Genomic DNA, 19,161 nt, shown 5'->3' with positions numbered 1-19,161 from the left:
AGCTGACAAAAGGGAGAAGCAGCGAGAGAAAGGGAAACATGAAGAGCCCCAATCAGGGCAGGAAAGAGGTTTCTAAGGATTAAACATCACCTTATTTGATGAGACACAAAATTTGACACAAAATTGAATGGACGGTGTGGCTTAAACAACAGAAATTTATTTTCTCACAGTCCTAGAGGCTAGGAGTCCAAGATTATGTGGCAGCATGGTTGAGTTGTGTTGAGAACTTTCCTCCTGGCTTGCAGATGGTTGCCTTCTCACTGTTTCCCCACAGAGTAGAGACAGAAAGCAAGCAAGCCCTCTGACAGTTTTTCTTCTAAGGGCATCAGTCCTATCATAAAGGCCCCACACCCATGGCCTAATCTAAACTTAATCTAAACTTCATCCCAAAGGGCCGTCACAGTTCAGTCCATAGTAGATTTTGTTTATTCATTCATCAGTTTATGAACATTCGTGTTGCTTCCATTTTGGCTATTTTAATTAGTGGTGCCATGAAAATTCCCATAGAAGTGTTTGTTTGAGCACTTGTTTTCAATTCTTTGGGGTATATGCCTAGGAATGGAATTACTAGGTATTATGATAATTCTATATTTAACTTTTTGAGGAATTTCCAGAATATTTTCTAAAGCAGATGTACCATTTACATTCCTATCAGCTATATAAAAGAGTTCTAATTTCTCTATATTCTTGCCAACACTTTGTTTGTTTTCGTTTTAAATTATAGCCATCCTCGTGTATATGACATGATATCTCATGATAAAATGAGTTTTTATATGTAGCTTTCTTCCTGTAACCTATTTTGTATGTTAGAAGTAGGTACAATTGGGCAGCCCTGGTGGCTCAGCGGTGTAGCGCCGCCTTCAGCCCGGGGGGGTATGATCCTGGAGACCTGGGATCGAGTCCCATGTCAGCCTCCCTACATGGAGCCTGCTTCTCCCTCTGCCTGTGTCTCTGCCTCTCTCTCTTTCTGTGTGTCTCTCATGAATCAATCAATCAATAAATCTTTAAAAAAAAAAGAAGTAGGTACAATTATCATTATGTTGAAGTCTATTAAAATCCAATAAATGTACTGCAGATTAAAAGATTATTACATGTGTTGCTGAGTGCTAAGAAATATAAAAATGAGAAAACTAAAGATCAGAAAAGTAAAATAATTTGCTAAGTACCAATGAGAGTGGTGTAGAGTCAAGACTTAAAACGAAATGTGATTCTAAAGACTTTTCTTAAATATTCTATTATTCTGCCTATGCTATTCCATGATATAGTTGATATTTCAATAATTAGCACAACCAACACATGTTTCAGTGTTGAAAATCTATATAAAATCATTTGTATGAAAAAAATCATTTGTATGATGAGAAATATATACTTTTTAATTATCAAAAATTTATTATTAATTTTTTTATTTCCTTTGATACAAAAACATTGATGATTTGAGTATATAATGATATAGCCTTTCTGTCAATATTTAACAAAATACTGAAAAAAAGGTGTCTCTGTTTTTCAATTTGTTTTCTTTTAGGTCCACCTCATTCATTTAACCGAGATGAGACAATAATCATTGCTTTGGCATCAGTCTCTGTATTAGCTGTTTTGATAGTTGCCTTATGCTTTGGATACAGGATGCTGACAGGTAAAAATAACACCTTTTATTCTGTTGTTTATTAAATATACCATTTAATCAGAATCAATTTGCTCCTTTTTAAAAAATCTCTGTGTTTTAGTAGCTCTTGTCCTTCTCGCTTGACAAACTTTTTTCCTAGTTTTTATGAAAAGTTTCAGAAATCTCCAAAATAACCTCCCACCTAGCTTCAATGATTATCACATCTCTATATCATCCATAGCTCTGCTCACCACATCCTTCTATGACAGTGGGTTATTTTGAAGTAAATCACATATATCATCTACCTGTAAAAACTTTTAGCATTATCTCTGAAATATAAGGACTTAAAAAATATATAACCACTCTACCATTTTCATATTTAAAAAAAGAAGTAAATAATACTTTGGGATCATCAACTGTCTAGTCAGTTCTACTGAACTTTTAGGTTTCATGAGCTTTTTAGGAAATCAATGCCCATTCATTAATTTGAATAACTTTAATGAAACCATTATTTCTGCAATATTTTGAACTAGGTCTTTTGTTGGAACTATCTCCCAAAATTCAACTTTAATATTATTATTATTATTCATTCATCTTCATTTATAGATGATTCTTAGTAAATAGTTTTAGTTTTACTCTTGATGACATTGGACATAAATTTTGCTGCCTACTCTTCTGTAGCTCTTTTTTATAACTAAAATATAATAAAAAGTATAGTAAAGATACTCATTTTAAGAGAACCATACAAAATAGTAACTTCTTTTTCCTGGTCTTTCAGGAGACCGTAAACAAGGTCTTCACAGTATGAACATGATGGAGGCAGCAGCATCAGAGCCCTCTCTTGACCTAGATAACCTGAAACTGTTGGAGGTAAGATTGTTTAGATATTATGGACTGTTCTTTCTTTCGTCATAGTATATCTGGGACAGTAACTTCATTAACTCACTACACCACTTATCCATTTATTTCATGAACCATTTATTAACTATCATTTTGGTACAAGGCCTATTCTAAGCACTGAGAATATAGATGAACAGTACAGATAGCCCCCTTGAGGCTTATATTCTTTTTTTTTTTTTTTTTAATTATTTGAGAGAGAGAGAGAGCACTAGAGTGAGGGGTGGGGCAGCGGGAGAGGAGGGGAAGAATCTCCAGCAGATTCCCACTGAGCGTGGGGCCTGATGTGCCCTGGGGCTCCATTCCAGGACCCTGAGATCATGACGTGAGCTGAAATCAAGAGTTGGCTGCTTTAACCACCTGAACCACCCAGGCTCCCATTGTGGTTTATCTTCTAGTGGGAAGAGAGTCTACAAACAGGTTAAACAAATAAATGCATATTTGTTTAACCATATTATTTCTAGTAGTAGTAAGCGCTTTGGAGAAAAATTAAGAAGATAAGAAAAATGTAGAAAGGGAGTTAGTAAAGAGAGTATATTTAAAAAGAAGAATATAGAAAAGAGATGATCTTTGAGTACAGACTGCAACAATATAGGAATAAAGATGCGAAATTCTGAGGACACTGTGCCATTCAAGCAATCCATAGTATATGCCCAATAAATATCCCTTGTCTGTACATATATTATATATTTTTATAGGTACATACAAGTATTATATATTATGTTGAATTTAAATTTCATTTAAATTTCATTTGGTAATATCTCAGAACCTATGTTAAAGTCTCATCATGATGAATGTTTTTATGATTTTTACTAGAATAAATGAACTATGATTCCCAAATTAGAGTCTGTTAAATAATACGTATGGTAGTTTTGGTTATATAAAACATTTTAGGGACCTTCTGTTTGGGAGAAAAAGACAATAAACAAAGTTAAAAGATTCAAAAAAAGCATTTTGACACATGAAAAAGAATTGTTCAAGAACTGGTGTAAGTCAAATAGAAGAAATAATCCATAAAAAAATGGACAAAAAAGATGAAGTGCCAATTCACAAAAGAATTAAATGTAGCTTTTAAATGTATAATAAGTCCAGTTTGCTAAATTGAAAAAAGTACTAATTAAAAGCATAGAATTTTATCCTGAACTGAGTAAAACATTCCTAAACATTGCTGGTTTAACAGTATATTGATACAACCTTTCTAAAGGGCATTCTATCTGTTTGTTAAATTTTAACCTAGAAATAGCGAGTGAAATATAACAAAAATCCTTAAATAAATGAAAGAAATCTCCAGAAGCCAAAAATGAAGAAAATGGGTTGCATTTTGCTGATTTTATTTATTTTTTATTGTGTCCTAGATATTAAGAATATTATATTGTGGATACCCCTATGTTGTGTTAGGTTAAGAATGTTATATTGTGGATACCCCTATGTTGTATTAAGAATGTTACATTGTGGATACCCCTATGTTATGTTAGGTTTTTCTATTGTTTAATAGGCAGTTAACTTGGTTGGACATGCTGCAAACTCCTTTCTTACGCAGAAGCTCAAATCTCAGTGCAATTATTTTATCTTTAGCTGGAATTGGTCTCATGTATTCATGGGTTTCCCACTCTCTCACTCTTTTGTGGGATTCTCCCCTCACTTTCCAGCATCTGTGGTTGCACTTAATTCTGTCCTCTGGTTCTTAGGGCCAGAAAGATTATGGATTTACTATCACAGTTCTACCTCCACTGTAGAGTGTTCATTTCAACCTGCACTCAGGCTAAAAGCTATAAAATGGGTAGTTCACCCTATGGCATTCCTTTCTAAAGGTTGATTCCCAGAGTGAATCTACTTCCTTTCATTCATTCTTTAACACTTTTAGATTTCTTTTTAAAATTTTGTTCAGAGTGCCTGTGTCGCCCAGTCAGTTAAGTGTCTGCCTTCAACTCAGGTCATGATCCTAGGGTCCTGGGATTGAGCCTCACATCAGGCTCCCTGCCGCATGGAGTCAGCTTGTCCCTCTCCCTCAGCCCTTCCCCCCACTCATGCTATTTCTCAAGTAAGTAAAAATAAAATAAAATAAAATGTTGTTTAGAGTTGTTATCTGTCAGAAGACTGGGTCTGGTAGGAGCTTCCTGAGCCATTTGAGATGTGCAATTTATTAGTTTTTTGACAATGGAGTAATTTAAACTATAAGCAATAGAGAGCTAAGGTCTTTAATTGGGATTGTACTTTTTTGGAAAATTTGATTTTCAGTCGTGATATGAATTAATACCTTGCTTTCTTCAAAACAAATTTACAGCTGATTGGCCGGGGTCGATATGGAGCAGTATATAAAGGTTCCTTAGATGAGCGTCCAGTTGCTGTGAAAGTGTTTTCCTTTGCAAACCGTCAGAATTTTATCAATGAGAAGAATATTTACAGAGTGCCTTTGATGGAACATGACAACATTGCTCGCTTTATAGTTGGAGATGAGAGAGTTACTGCAGATGGACGCATGGAGTATTTGCTTGTGATGGAGTATTATCCCAATGTAAGTTCTTTATAAAAATTAAACTGACATTTATATGTGCTGTCAATCAGATTTTCAGGAGGACTACTGTTCTATAAAACATTGGTAGTTAGCAACTGGTAATTACTGGTCTGCAGTGAGATAAGGATCTCATATCAGAATGAATCCACTCAGTCACTAGTAAACTGTTTAGTTCATTTGGCACTGTCTCTTCCTCCCTCTCAGCAAGACTTTCTTAATGAAGGAAATAGTGTTTTGATTGACATTAATTCTGGTGCAAGCTCCTTATCCCTGTCTGGTTATAAATAGTTTGTGGATGAGCACTTTGAAGGACACTGACACATATTTACAGCTTTCTGTTTTGTACTTGTAAAACAAAAAAAAATGCACTTTGTATTCATACTAGTAAGAGATACACTATAAATAATCTAAAAAACTATTTTTTAATCTTAATTTGATAAATCAAAGCATTTAATATGAAATAATCATTTACACTTTTTAATATTGGAGAATGAAAATTAATAATGTTAAGTTTCCCTTTTCATCCTCTCCTCCCCTCTTGCAGAAATGTCTTATTAACTCCTTTGAGATCTCGAAATGTCATAGTTCATTAGATATTCATGGAATCTTAACCTGCTTAAGTATTTTATAAGGTTGCTGCTAATTTATCTCCTCATGTACAAGTAAATTAATTCCATTTTTTTGTATGGGTGTATTTTTCTCCATTATATAGGGATCTCTATGCAAGTATTTGAGTCTCCATACAAGTGATTGGGTCAGCTCTTGCCGTCTGGCTCATTCTGTGACTAGAGGATTGGCTTATCTCCATACAGAATTGCCACGAGGAGGTAAGACAATGGATAGAAGAGAATAACACTCAGATGGGGTTTAAAATTCACAAAGGGAAATTTTATTCATACCTTCAAACTAAGAGTATATTTTATATAATAGCAGATTTATTATTAGCCAGTTGTTTAAAAGATCTGGCATGAGGAAATGGATTTGAGATATAATAGGAAGAATATGAAAAAGAACTTAAAGACTTTGGAGAGGTCATGGATCTCACTGAGATTTTTTTTAAAGATTTTATTTTTATTTATTCATGAGAGACACTGAGAGAGAGGCAGAGATATAGGCAGAGAGAGAAGCAGACTCCCCATTGGAAGCCTGATGTTGGACTCCATCCCAGGACCCTGGGATCATGACCTGAGACAAAGGCAGATGCTCAACCACTGAGCCACCCAGGCACCCTGAGATGTTTAGTAAAGCCCTCACTAACTCCTCTGTAAAGATACATGTATGGCATGCTTTTAAGAATGTTCTTTTCAGTGATTCAGACGGATAGGCATCTGCCTTTGGCTCAGATCATGATCCAGGGTCCTGGGATCCAGCCCCTCACTGGGCTCCCTGCTCAGCTGGGAGTCTGCTTCTCCCTCTCCCTTCTGTGCTCTCTCTCTCTCTCAAGTAAATAAATCTTAAAAAAAAAAAAAAAGAAAGAAAGAAAATGAATGTTCTTTTGGTTCTAGTGGTTCACAGACCCATTAAAGTCCATTATAGACTTAGGTTAAAAACCTCTTAGCAAGGCTATACTGTATTTTCTTGCATTTATTTGCTTATTTAAATACAGTGCATTACCAATTCTTTACTTTTAATATCATATGGATCTTTATTCTGTGGTTGATTGATCTTGAGTATAAATCCTATGTGTATCTTTCTATAATTCAGTGTTTCTCTTAGTTAGAATTAGGTTTGTTCAAATTGGTCAGGGGGAAAAAATAATAGGTTTCAATAAGAATGAAAATTTTTTTTCTCCTGTAAGAATTTAGAGAGAAACAATCTAAGATTGGTTTGGTAGCACTGTGGTATTATTGGGAAAAGAGAGGGAGGGCAGAAGGTGCCTCCAGAAGTCCTATTCTTATGTTTTATTTTCTAGAACTTAGTTCATGCTCAACTACCATACTTAGCTGCAAGAGATGCTGAAAATGTAGTAGTAGTAGTAGTAGTAGTAGTAGTTGTTGTTGTTATTTTAACCTGGATGTGTTGCTGTCTCAAATAATACTGGATTCCTTTACCAGTAGAAAGAAGATAATGCATGGTGGAGTCACTCTTTGCCAATGTTTCAGAACTGTGTGGTTGTGTTTTTTGCCATAACTACAGTTTTCTTCAGCATCGATGTACATTTTTGCTAGTTGTTCAGAGCATCGGTTTAATACATTTACTTTAACTTTGTTTCAAAGTGCTCCTTACATCACAGGCTGGTCTAAATGAGCTTTGCCTCGAAAATCAGTCTTTTGCTTCCTCAAGCTTTCATCCCATATGGGATTTTCTTGTCATACAATAGCCCAGAATATTGTTTTTCCAGTTTCTGACCTCTGTAGATAAGAGAATCATTAATATATCAATTTCTTAGATCTTTGTTCCACTGTGTAATAGCATGGATCATCTCTTCTAGCTGCTGCTTCATATATAAATAATTTCTCCTGAATAATTTATCACTTCATTTATCTTGACATCTTGCTTTTCCTGAATACAGAATTGACCAATGTTATTGCCTGTGTCAGCAATTTGATGCACTTATTCTACTGCTTTAGCACATTAACCATTTGGACTGTGTTTCCTTACTCTTAAATATTATTGTAATTCATTTAAAGAGCTGACTTAGCACAGAATTTAAAATACCATCCTAATCCCCTTTTTTAAGACTTGCATGATTTAGCAACATTTCTTTTCTTTTTTTTTTTTTTAATTTATTTATTTATGATAGTCACACAGAGAGAGAGAGAGAGGCAGAGACATAGGCAGAGGGAGAAGCAGGCTCCATGCACCGGGAGCCCGACGTGGGATTCGATCCCGGGTCTCCAGGACCGCGCCCTGGGCCAAAGGCAGGCGCCAAACCGCTGCGCCACCCAGGGATCCCCTGATTTAGCAACATTTCAAGTCAAACATTGGCTGAAAAGAATGATTACCATCAAATAAGAGATTTATTTCATGTAGAAGTTATTCTCAAATATTACCTAATATTAAAAACTAGTCAACTATTTTTAAAAACCAGGTATATGGGCAGCCCAGGTGGCTCAGCGGTTTAGCGCCATCTTCATCCCAGGGCGTGATCCTGGAGACCTGGGATCGAGTCCCATGTCAGGCTCCCTGCATGGAGCCTGCTTCTCCCTCTGCCTGTGTCTCTGCCTCTCTCTCTCTCTCTCTCTCTCTCTCTCTCTCCCCCCCTTCTCTGTGTCTCTCATGAATAAATAAATAAAATCTTTAAAAAACAAACAAACAGGTATATGTATATATGCTATTGCAAAAAAATTAAGTATAGTAGCTATTTAATTTTTAAAACATTGGAAATATACTATATTATTTCAAAATATATAAAATGTTATTTAACTTTTTTTCAGAGAATGCAATTTTTTCCCCAGTATCTTCAGATATAACTTTGCTGTTTGGCATAGAAATTTTGTAGTATGGAATAATACTATTATTATTTATTCAGCTGTTTTTTTGCTTCAGAATAAAGAGTTAAACCTATTTATTTATTTGTATTTGTCTTCCTTATGAGTTTTTTTTTCCTGATAATGTCAATGAAACTTGTTACCATACTCCAAAAGAAAAAAGTCTAAGAAAGAACATAGATACTCAGATATAACCAGAAAATTACTATTAGCTATATTAACTATGTATATCCTTCCAGGTCCTTTCTCTCTCTCTCTCTCTCTCTCTCTCTCTCTGTGTGTGTGTGTGTGTGTGTGTAAATATCCACAGAGAGACCATTTTTTGTTCAGGTTTTATTTTTTAACACAATTAAAAAAATATTGTGTCCTGCTGTTCTTTGAGATTATTTACCTAGTACAGTGCTACTGCCCAGGGCAAAATCACAGTATATTTTGCTCCTTTCTCTGCATCCCCTGCCCCCCAAATAAAAAGAATTAAAAGGAGTGAAGCCTAGATGGCTCAGTGGTTGAGTGTCTGCCTTTGTCTAAGGTTGTGATCCTGGGGTACTGGGATGGAGTCCCACATTGGGCTCCTCGCAGGGAGCTTGCTTCTCCCTCTGCCTATGAATAAATAAATAAAACCTTTTAAAAAAGGATTAAAAGGAATACCCAGGGGAACTTTTTTTTTTTTTTTAAAGATTTCATTCATTTATTCATGAGAGACACAGAGAGAGGCAGAGACACAGAGGGAGAAACAGGCTCCATTCAGGGAGCCCGACGTGGGACTCCATCCTGGGTCTCCAGGATCACACCCTGGGCTGAAGGCGGCGCTAAACCACTGAGCCATCCGGGCTGCCCTACCCAGGGGAACTTTATTGGGAAAAGTCTCTCAATGGACAGTATGTAGTTCTCCCCTTTGCATTGGTGATAAATCCTAATCTTGTTTCCTCTCTTCTCTCCTTTTCCCTTGTTTCCTCTCTTACATCTTTTGCTCCCCCACTCCATTCCCCCCCCCCCCCATTATATAATAGCAGAAAGTACTACCATATTTTCCTCTCTGGTTGTCTCACTGACTCGCTCATTGCCCATTTCCCCCTGGGTTTGCCTGGTTTTCCTAAATGTGAGATCTTTTAGTTTAAGTATTGATTTGGCATTAATATACAAACATTTTCCAAATAAAGAAACATTTTTATATCTCTATAAATTTCTTATATAAATATCACCTCAAGATTATACTGTATATACTAATATTATATATGGCTTTATGCAGAATAAGAAATGCAGCTCTTTTTAGGGGTTAAGTAAGCCATGTTAGTACAAGCTTTAGAAGACTGGACCATGAACTGAAAGGGGAGAGAATGAGCAAGAAATCAGCACTTAGATAAATGCTGACTACTCTTTTTTTCTCCAATCGTGCTGTTGCTGTGTGGTTGTTTTTTTTTTGTTTTGTTTTGTTTTTTTGTGTATCAAAGAAATCGTTACCACTGTTGATGAAATTGCAGCCTAATATTCATTAATGAGAGTAATGACTAAATGCTGAGCCTATTTGTACCTAAATATAAATACTCAAACTTACTGTTAACTTTGTTCTGATTGCTCTGGTTCTTGGTATGCCTAGAGAGTTATTTTAAATTTCAGAAATTGTAGTATAGATTTTTTTTCGATTCTATAGCTTTATAGAGCTATAGCCTTGCTTAATAATACTTATATAAAAAATTTCCTGGGCAGCCCGGGTGGCTCAGCAGTTTAGTGCTGCCTTCAGCCCAGGGCATGATCTTGGAGACCCGGGATTGAGTCCCATGTCGGGCTCCTGGCATGGAGCCTGCTTCTCCATCTGCCTGTGTCTCTGCCCCTCTCTCTCTTAGTTTCTCTCATGAATAAATAAATAAAATCTTTATTTTTTTTTTAAATCTTTATTTTAAAAATGTCCTTATAGAGAGGAAAAAATATGTTTCTGGTGATGCAGCTTAGGTTAGATATATTCTTTCAGTCAGCAAGCTAATTCTTTTGAGTTCAGGTAAACATGTTCTCTTTCTGCCTTCATGAACAGATAGTCTAGTGATAATAGAATGAGTATACTAGTGCTTTACTTCTGTAAAATCAGAAAATAGGTTTTCATATCTTGCTGAAAGATAGCAGCTCCGGGTCCATTGTAAAACTATTCCTAGTTGAAATTGAAGAATTGAGATGGGGCTAAACCTGAGAGCAGAACTGGGATATTCTATTATAAGTTTGATCTGTTACGCCATAGGGGAATAGTATAATATACATATACAGATTTTGGAGCCATCTCAGTTTTTTATTGATACTTATTTTAGACAAGTTGACATTTTTTATTTTTATAATATTTTTTTCTCTATTGCCTCCTTTTGCTACCCTAGGAATGAAGGAAAAAAACTATGTGTGTGTTAAAATTAGAAGCAATAGCATGTTGGCTATTAGTTGCAGCTAAATATTTAAAGCTTAATTAATTATACATGCAACAGTAGTCATGTTGGAAAATATAGTGAAAATAGTAATGATTGTGAGTTGAAACTTTGTTCTTGTGTCGTTTTTTCTTATTAGAAAATTAATGAGCAGAAAACAATAGTTAACTGTATTTGTGTAATCCTTATTACCTGTATGCTTACTTTATGTCCGATAGTCGTATTTAAGCATTAATAAATATTTGAAATTATCTAAACAGATCATTATAAACCTGCAATTTCCCATCGAGATTTAAACAGCAGAAATGTCCTGGTGAAAAATGATGGAACTTGTGTTATTAGTGACTTTGGATTGTCTATGAGGCTGACTGGAAATAGACTGGTACGCCCAGGGGAAGAAGATAATGCAGCCATAAGTGAGGTGAGTAGGTACAAAAAGTATCACTCTGACATACCTTGAGAACATAATGAATTGCATTAAAAAATTAAACCCAGGACAGTTATCCTTGTATGCTACCAATTATAACATATTAAGAATTACAAAATTAAATATAAAAGAAATTATATGAAGTTTATCAGTTGTTTGTGGAAATCATTGCCGTTCCAACTAATTATTTTGACAAGCATTGGGAGGCAGTACGTAGGAACTAATTTTTGAAGTAAGAGTAATATTGCCAAGTTGAGATAGGACAGTCAACTTTTGATAATCACTATTAAATGTGCAACACATCCTTCCTAACCTTTTTCTCTCCATTCACATACACATCTATGTGTGTATTTTTTTTTTTTAACTTAAAAAATTTTTAATTTTTTAGAGGCATCTGGGTGTCTCAGTTAGTTGAAGGTCCAACTCTTGATTTTGGCTCAGGTCATGATCTCAAGGTTGTGAGATTGATCTCTACCTTGGGCTCTATGGTCAGCGTGGAGGCTACTTGAGATTCTCTTCCTCTCCCTCTGCCCCTCTGGCTCTGCTTGCGTACTCTCTCTTAGAATAAATAAAATCTTTAATTAAAAAAAATTTAAATATATTAAATTGTGTACATATTGTATAATTTTCTCATTTTTGTCTTATAAATGTTTCTGCATTGACATACATATGGTCTAGTTCATTCTTTTCGATTGATGAATAATATTCAATAGGCTGAATTTACCAGTTTAATTATTCAAGAGGGCATTTTATAGATAAAAAAATTTGGTATAGAAAGGCTCCGTGACATGCATAGGGGCAAATAACATATCATTGACATGAAATTTATGGGTAACTTCTGGCCTAATATATGCCTTTCAGAATATGCTATATTCTGTTTCTGAAAAATATCACTCTAATTTATCAGGTTGGCACAATCAGATATATGGCACCAGAAGTTCTAGAAGGAGCTGTGAACCTGAGGGACTGTGAATCAGCTTTGAAACAAGTAGACATGTATGCACTTGGACTCATTTATTGGGAGATATTTATGAGATGTACAGACCTCTTCCCAGGTAAGAGATTTGCTATCAAAAATTGTTATATGTTTTGAAGTGAAGCAGTTATATCTTTTTTTCTATCTATATTAAATAAGTCCACTTTGAGGGTTTTTTTTTACATTCATTTAAACCTTTAGTTCATTGCCATCTAGTGTTCAGAAACATTATTAGCAGAAGGATGTCAATCAAGAAAAACTTTATAAAAGGACTCCAAGTTTGCATCTGAATGCAGTTTAATTAATTGCTCATAATAGCTTATCTAACTGTGTTTAGTTTGGTCTCTGATTGCTTTAGTGGTCATTGTTGTCCTTATGCACTGTCTGAGCATTTGATAAGCTACACTTAAAATATTTCCTCAATTGACCCAAGTAAGAAATTAGAAACAATGAATTAACCAATGGAACACTGTTTTCTTTCGTTTTCCTTTATCTTTTTCATTCTCCATTCTTGACTTCCTGCTTTCCTTCCTTCCTTTCAGTGAAAGAACACTCATATAATATGAATGCTTGTTTGAGGCTTACTTCAATTAGCCAAACAAGTTTATAGTTTTTCTGTTTTTGTTAGGATTACATTACTGTCATTACTGTCATATAAATACTTTACAATATGTGCATTGCAGGGCTACCTGGGTGGCTCAGTCAGTTAGTCATCTGCCTTCCGCTCAGGTCATGACCCCAGGATCAAGCCTGGCATCACTGGGCTCCCTGTTCAGTGGAGAGTCAGCTCCCTCTGCCTCTTCCCCTGTTCATGCTCTCTCTCAATAAAATCTTTTTTAAAAATGTGCATTGCATTCTTCCAGATGATGTACAAAATGATTTAAAATAATGACTTCTATCTTATAGGAATAACACCATTAAAAGCATAGAAAAAGGAAAGCAGTTATTTGAATCAGCTTTTGACAAATTATGAAATGGAACTATTAAATAAAAACAAAGCTTAGTGTTAGGGTTGATTTTTTTTTTAAAGAATTATTTATTTATTTATTTATTCATGAGAAACACAGGGGGGCGGGCAGCCCTGGTGGCGCAGCAGTTTAGCGCTGCCTGCAGCCCGGGGTGTGATCCTGGAGACCCGGGATCGAGTCCCACATCGGGCTTCCTGCATGAAGCCTGCTTCTCCCTCTGCCTGTGTCTCTGCCTCTCTCTCGCTCTCTCTGAATGAATAAATAAATAAATCTTAAAAAAAAAAAGAGAGAGAGAGAGAGAGAGAGAGAGAGAGAGGGGCAGAGACAAAGGCAGAAGGAGAAGCAGGCTCCATGCAAGGAGCCTGATGTGGGACTCCATCCCAGGTCTCCAGGATCACACCCCGGGCTGCAGGCAGCGCTAAACGGCTGCGCCACCGGGGCTGCCCTGATTTTTTTTTTTAAGAGATTTTATTTACTCATGAATGGCACAGTTGGTTAATGTCCAATATTTGGTTTTGGCTCAGGTCATGATCTCAGGGTCATGTTCACAGGGTCCTGAAATCAAGTCCCACATGGGGCTCTGCACTCAGTGTGGAGTCTACTTGAAGATTCTCTCCCTCTGCCCCTCTCCCATATTCTCTCTCTCTTAAATAAACAAATAAATCTTAAAGAAAAAAAGGGAAAGGAAATTCAGTCTTATTTGCAGATTATTTTAGCAGATATGTAGGATGACCTGAAATAGAAAGAATTAGAGGCAGTTTAAAAAGGAAAAAGAAAAAAATAATAAAAATAAAAAAAAATAAATAAAAAGGAAAAAGATGGGCACCTGGCTGACTTAGTCAGTAGAACATTTGACTCTTGAGCTCTGGGACAGGGTCATGAGTTTGAGCCCCATATTGTGGGGGAGGGAATATTACTTAGGAAAAAAAGTAGTAATTAAAAAAAAAACCAAAAAGAAATAAGGTGTTACTATTTATTATATATAATATATATAATAATAATATTATATATTATATATATTATTGTTTATATATATATTAAATGATTTTATTTATTTGAGAGAGAGAGAACAAGCAGTGGGAAGGGGTAGAGGGAGAGAGAGAGAGAGAGAGAGAGAGAAGCAGACTCCCTGCTGAGCAGAAGCCCAGTGCAGGGCTTGATTCCAGGACCCCAGGATCACGACCTGAGCCAGGTAGCCGCTTAACCATTGAGCCACCCAGGTGCCTCAAGGTATTACTATTTAATGGATACATAGTTTCAGTTTAGGAAGATGGAAAAAGTTCTAGAGATGGATAGTAGCAGTGGTTGCACAACATTGTTAATGTACTTGTTGCCATAGGACTGACTATATGCTTAAAAATTGTTAAAATGGTAACTTTTATGTATATTTAACCACAATGAAAGTAAAAATAAACGAGAAAAACAAAAGTTGCAATAAGAGACCCCATAATCTTGGATATGGAAATGGACACAAGGAGGCACATGTGAGAAAATGTAGAGGAGAGATCTGTGGTTCTGCTTAGTTATTAGAAGAAAATCCAAGGAATTGATTATACAGAGATCAAAGAAATAGTGAGGGTGGCAGCCAGGAATGTAGGAAAAAATATTGGTTTACATTGGAAAGGTGAGTTAACTATGGAGACTTTTGGATGAGGTATTGATGGACAGCTAAAGAAATTTTTTTAAGAGTTTTTTTTAAACAAAAAGGATTTGAGAGACCTAAAATGAAAGTGATTTGGAAATCATCTATATAAAGATGGTAAATGGGAACTTGTGAATGAATGCTCTCCCCTAAGAGAACAAATGAAGAGTGCAAAAAAATTAATGAATAAAGACTGTTTATTGGGGGACCACCCTGTACCAGTAGGTTAGTTACAAAGACCATTGATCAGAAAAATCGTGAGAAAACTAAGAAATCATAGTGTCTTGGAAGTCAATTTTAGAAAATGTTAAGAACCCAGACTGATAGCAATAGATGTAATATGAGGTCAAAAGGAAATAGAACTGAGGAATGATCTTTGAATTTAAATCAGAGGAGGTCTTTAGTATACTTAGAGGAGATTCTGTGAAATAGAGAAGACAGAAATATTACAGAGTATGGAAAGGAGAAGTATTAAGAAAGCAAAGGAGGAGGATTTAGGATATTCTTAAAAATTTTAACAATGAAATAGGGGGGAGGAATAAAAGGAATAAAAAGGATCCCCCCCAAAAAATAAAAAAATAAAAAGGATCCCATAAACATATTAATAACCATAGAGAATAGCATAGTATAATGATACAATTCTTGGAAAACATTTTTTCAGACTTCTATGATATACCTCCAAATGCAGTACATGTTTATTATTAAATGTAGACATTGTGTTATGTGACTGACTCTCTGTAAAATATTTGTGGAATAAATGAATTAGTTGTCTGTATTACCAAAAAAGAATGAAATGCAGCAATATTTGTATAAAAGAGGAATATGAAAGGAGGAAAGAAACAAGGAAAGCAAGAGAAAGAAAAAGAAAAAACAAGAACAAGCGTAATTTAAGAAGACAACTAGAAAGTTCCTAACTGCTTAGAGGCATTAGTAACAAATAGCAAATGAGGTGAGAAGCAGGGAATGATATCTGATATTCTTATATATTTAATCTATTTTGGTTATTTTGAAAGAAAATTAGATTATAAAATTTCCCTTGAGCAACCCAAGAATTATACAGTTTTAAGGAAATCCAGTAAGACTAATATAATTAATGATGATGATATTGTTAATATTAGTCATTGTATCCCTAGTGCCTAATACTAAGCTCTAAACAAGTATCTATTGAACAATTAGATTTGAACTGGGAAGATTTATTAGAAAATTGACAGTTCTTTTTTTTTTAATTGATCATTTTAACTAATTTATTTTATTTTTAAAGATTTTATTTAGGGGATCCCTGGGTGGCGCAGTGGTTTGGCGCCTGCCTTTGGCCCAGGGCGCGATCCTGGAGACCCAGGATCGAATCCCATGTCGGGCTCCCGGTGCATGGAGCCTGCTTCTCCCTCTGCCTGTGTCTCTGCCCCTCTCTCTCTCTCTCTCTCTGTGTGACTATCATAAAAAAAAAAAAAGATTTTATTTATTCATGAGAGACACAGAGAGAGAGAGAGAGAGAGAAAGGCAGAGACACAGGCAGAGGGAGAAGCAGGCTTCATGCAGGAAGCCCAATGTGGGACTCGATCCTGGGTCTCCAGGATCACACCCTGGGCCAAAGGCGGCGCTAAGCCACTAAGCCACCGGGGCTGCCCAGAAAATTGACAGTTCTTAATGTCATTTCATTCACAAAATAAGATTGTGCATCAATTTTATTTATCAGGTTTTCTAATTATATTTAGACTGTTTAAAACAAATAAGTAAAATTGTGAATTTTTAATTATTCTCCTGAACCAGCATTTGAAAAAAATAACTAATAAATAGCACTTGGAAGATATCTATATGTATTATGTATATGTCTCAGAGAGATAGATAAGATATGCTAGTAAATACCTTACAGTTCACAGATACTATGGGTTGAGGTTTTATCAAATGAGGTTTCTTGAACAGTGATATACTAACTAGCAGAATTAAATCTTTCTGTTTTGTCTTTCAAGTTCAATATTGATAGTGATTGTCAATGATAAGAATCTGCTTAAATGTTTAGAGTATATGAAAATATCACATATATAGATAGTGCAGTAGTCTAAAAATTTGAGGTTATGCTGCATAAATTATAGAATTAATCTTTGTAATTTGTTTTTAATATTGGTGGAGAGCAATTATTTATAGGTTGTTTTGAATATCCAAATTGTAGCACAAAACTTAAATATATGTTTTATAAAAAGTACTTTCTATCTGCGTCATTATAACTTTTGTATTATCTCCATGTGAATGAGATAAGGAAGACAGACATTGCCATTTTGCTGATGGGAAAACTAAACCACAGATTAGTTAGATGCCTGGGTGGCTCAGTCAGTTAAGCGTCCACCTCTTGTTTCAGCTCAGGTCATGATTTCAGGGTTGTGAGAGCGAGTCATTTTGGTCTCCATGCTGAGCTTGCTTGAGATTGCCTGTCTCTCTCTCAAAAAATTAATTAATTATTAATTGGTTAATTAATCAAATGACTTTTCCAGTGTAAGGTTGAAGCCAATATTAGAATGTAAGTGTCTTATCCTACGTTCTGGTGTTCTTCCTTCTAATTTATTCTGTCATTTTAATGAGTGGAGAGTGGTACCAGGAGACAGGAAGAGTCTCTCTCCTGTATTCTTTGTCAAGATTTTGACTAGTCCATTGGTTTTCTGACTTCTGAGCCCCAGAGATCTTCTCTATGGCTCAATATGTTTTATTAAGTTTAATTTGATCACATTTTGTAAAACTCGTGAGCTTCTCATCACAAGCAGCTTATTGGTTACAAGTGGTAGAATTGTTAATGATACTTAAAAATCCATGATATAGATACTGTTTCTTAAAAGGTGTTCTGTTTTTTAATCAGTATATTGATTTTTCTGCCATGGCCATTATCATAAAAATTTCTGTGACATTTGATACAATCTGGACTATAATAGAGCCAGTGACATATTAAGACAGGATGACCTTACATCCTACATGCTTTTATTTGGCCCTCCAGACATGTATTTTACTAGATCCTGTACTTTGTCCTCATATTCACCACCCTCATTCCCTGTATGGGATAAGAATTCAGGTATTTTCAAGTATTAAGTACACCTTATGTATATAATAATCCCCCCAATTTAGTAATACTAGAATCCATTTAAAAATAGTTGTGTCCACTTTGAAACTACCACTTGATTTATCAACAGACATTTGATTTTTCTAAGACTATTCTAAGTAAAACATTTATTAATAATGTGTTAAACCCCCAACAGGATCTCTTTTGGATTTCCAAATATGCCCTAAATAGTTAACAAAAAAAAAGATTGTGACGTAACTTCTTTGCTTACTCTATCCTTCTTTTAAAAAAAAAATACTCAGGTGAATCTGTACCAGAATACCAGATGGCTTTTCAGACAGAAGTTGGAAACCATCCCACTTTTGAAGATATGCAGGTTCTGGTATCTAGGGAAAAACAGAGACCCAAGTTCCCAGAAGCTTGGAAAGAAAATAGCCTGGTAAGAAAAAACTAAATTATTAAAAAGAGAACTTATGACTGAACATATTCTAATGTTGTTTGAAGCAAAAATAAACTGTTAATGTTAATATTTTTTAGGGTTGTCTAATGCCAGAAATCTAACTTACTTGACTTTTATGATGTTATACACTTTCAGATTTTTCAATATAAAAAAGCCCTCTTTTTTTCAGTTTTTTTCCCCAATATAAAATCCAAAGACTAACTTATGTCTGAAGGTTGCCAGATTGAGTAACAGCTGGAATAATTAACATGTTAATTAGTGCAGATGTACATATTCAGTGGCTAATAGAAATTTACCTCAAAAAGAAACCACGGTATGCTTATGTTCTGCTTATTAAAAATACAGTCTAGAGGTACCTGGCTGGCTCAGTTTGTGGATCATGTGACTCTTGAATTTGGGGTTTTGAGCCTAAGTCTTGCACGGCATGTAGAGATTTCTTAAAACTAAAATCTTAAAAAAAAACCAAATGCAGTCTAGAACACTAAAATATCTTGAAAGGCTCCTGCCATTTTGGTAAATTGCTGCTACAGCACTGTAAACATCTTACAAACATTTACACACACGCACACACACACACTGTCTTTCTCTTTCTGTCGTATAATTTTTTTTTAACGTAAGTAGGATCACTTCGTTATCCACTGTCATTTCTGAGGCTTATTTTTTTTCTTATGGACAGTTTTTCATGTCAATACCTATAGATTTATCTCTTTCTCCATTTGGTCAGTATTCCATTATATAATATAAATAATTACTGAATTATCCCTTACTGATCCCTCTGTTTCTTATTTTGA

At 35.1% G+C, this 19,161-nt stretch overlaps 1 protein-coding gene across 1 annotated transcript in view; it reads left to right on the top strand.

The window, feature by feature from the left end:
- BMPR2 (bone morphogenetic protein receptor type 2) overlaps positions 1–19,161 on the top strand; it is a 67,509-nt gene that overhangs the window by 19,265 nt on the left and 29,083 nt on the right. The window contains exons 2-8 of the mRNA XM_072812650.1: positions 1,523–1,633; positions 2,382–2,473; positions 4,785–5,015; positions 5,728–5,842; positions 11,112–11,272; positions 12,186–12,333; positions 18,213–18,349. Of these exons, the coding sequence (XP_072668751.1) occupies positions 1,523–1,633; positions 2,382–2,473; positions 4,785–5,015; positions 5,728–5,842; positions 11,112–11,272; positions 12,186–12,333; positions 18,213–18,349 (995 nt within the window). The remainder of the gene's footprint in view (positions 1–1,522; positions 1,634–2,381; positions 2,474–4,784; positions 5,016–5,727; positions 5,843–11,111; positions 11,273–12,185; positions 12,334–18,212; positions 18,350–19,161) is intronic.

Source organism: Canis lupus, chromosome 36 (genome assembly GCF_048164855.1).
Source record: "Canis lupus baileyi chromosome 36, mCanLup2.hap1, whole genome shotgun sequence".
NCBI classification, from domain to species: Eukaryota; Metazoa; Chordata; class Mammalia; order Carnivora; family Canidae; genus Canis; species Canis lupus.
This window is presented reverse-complemented; position numbering and strand designations above follow the sequence as displayed.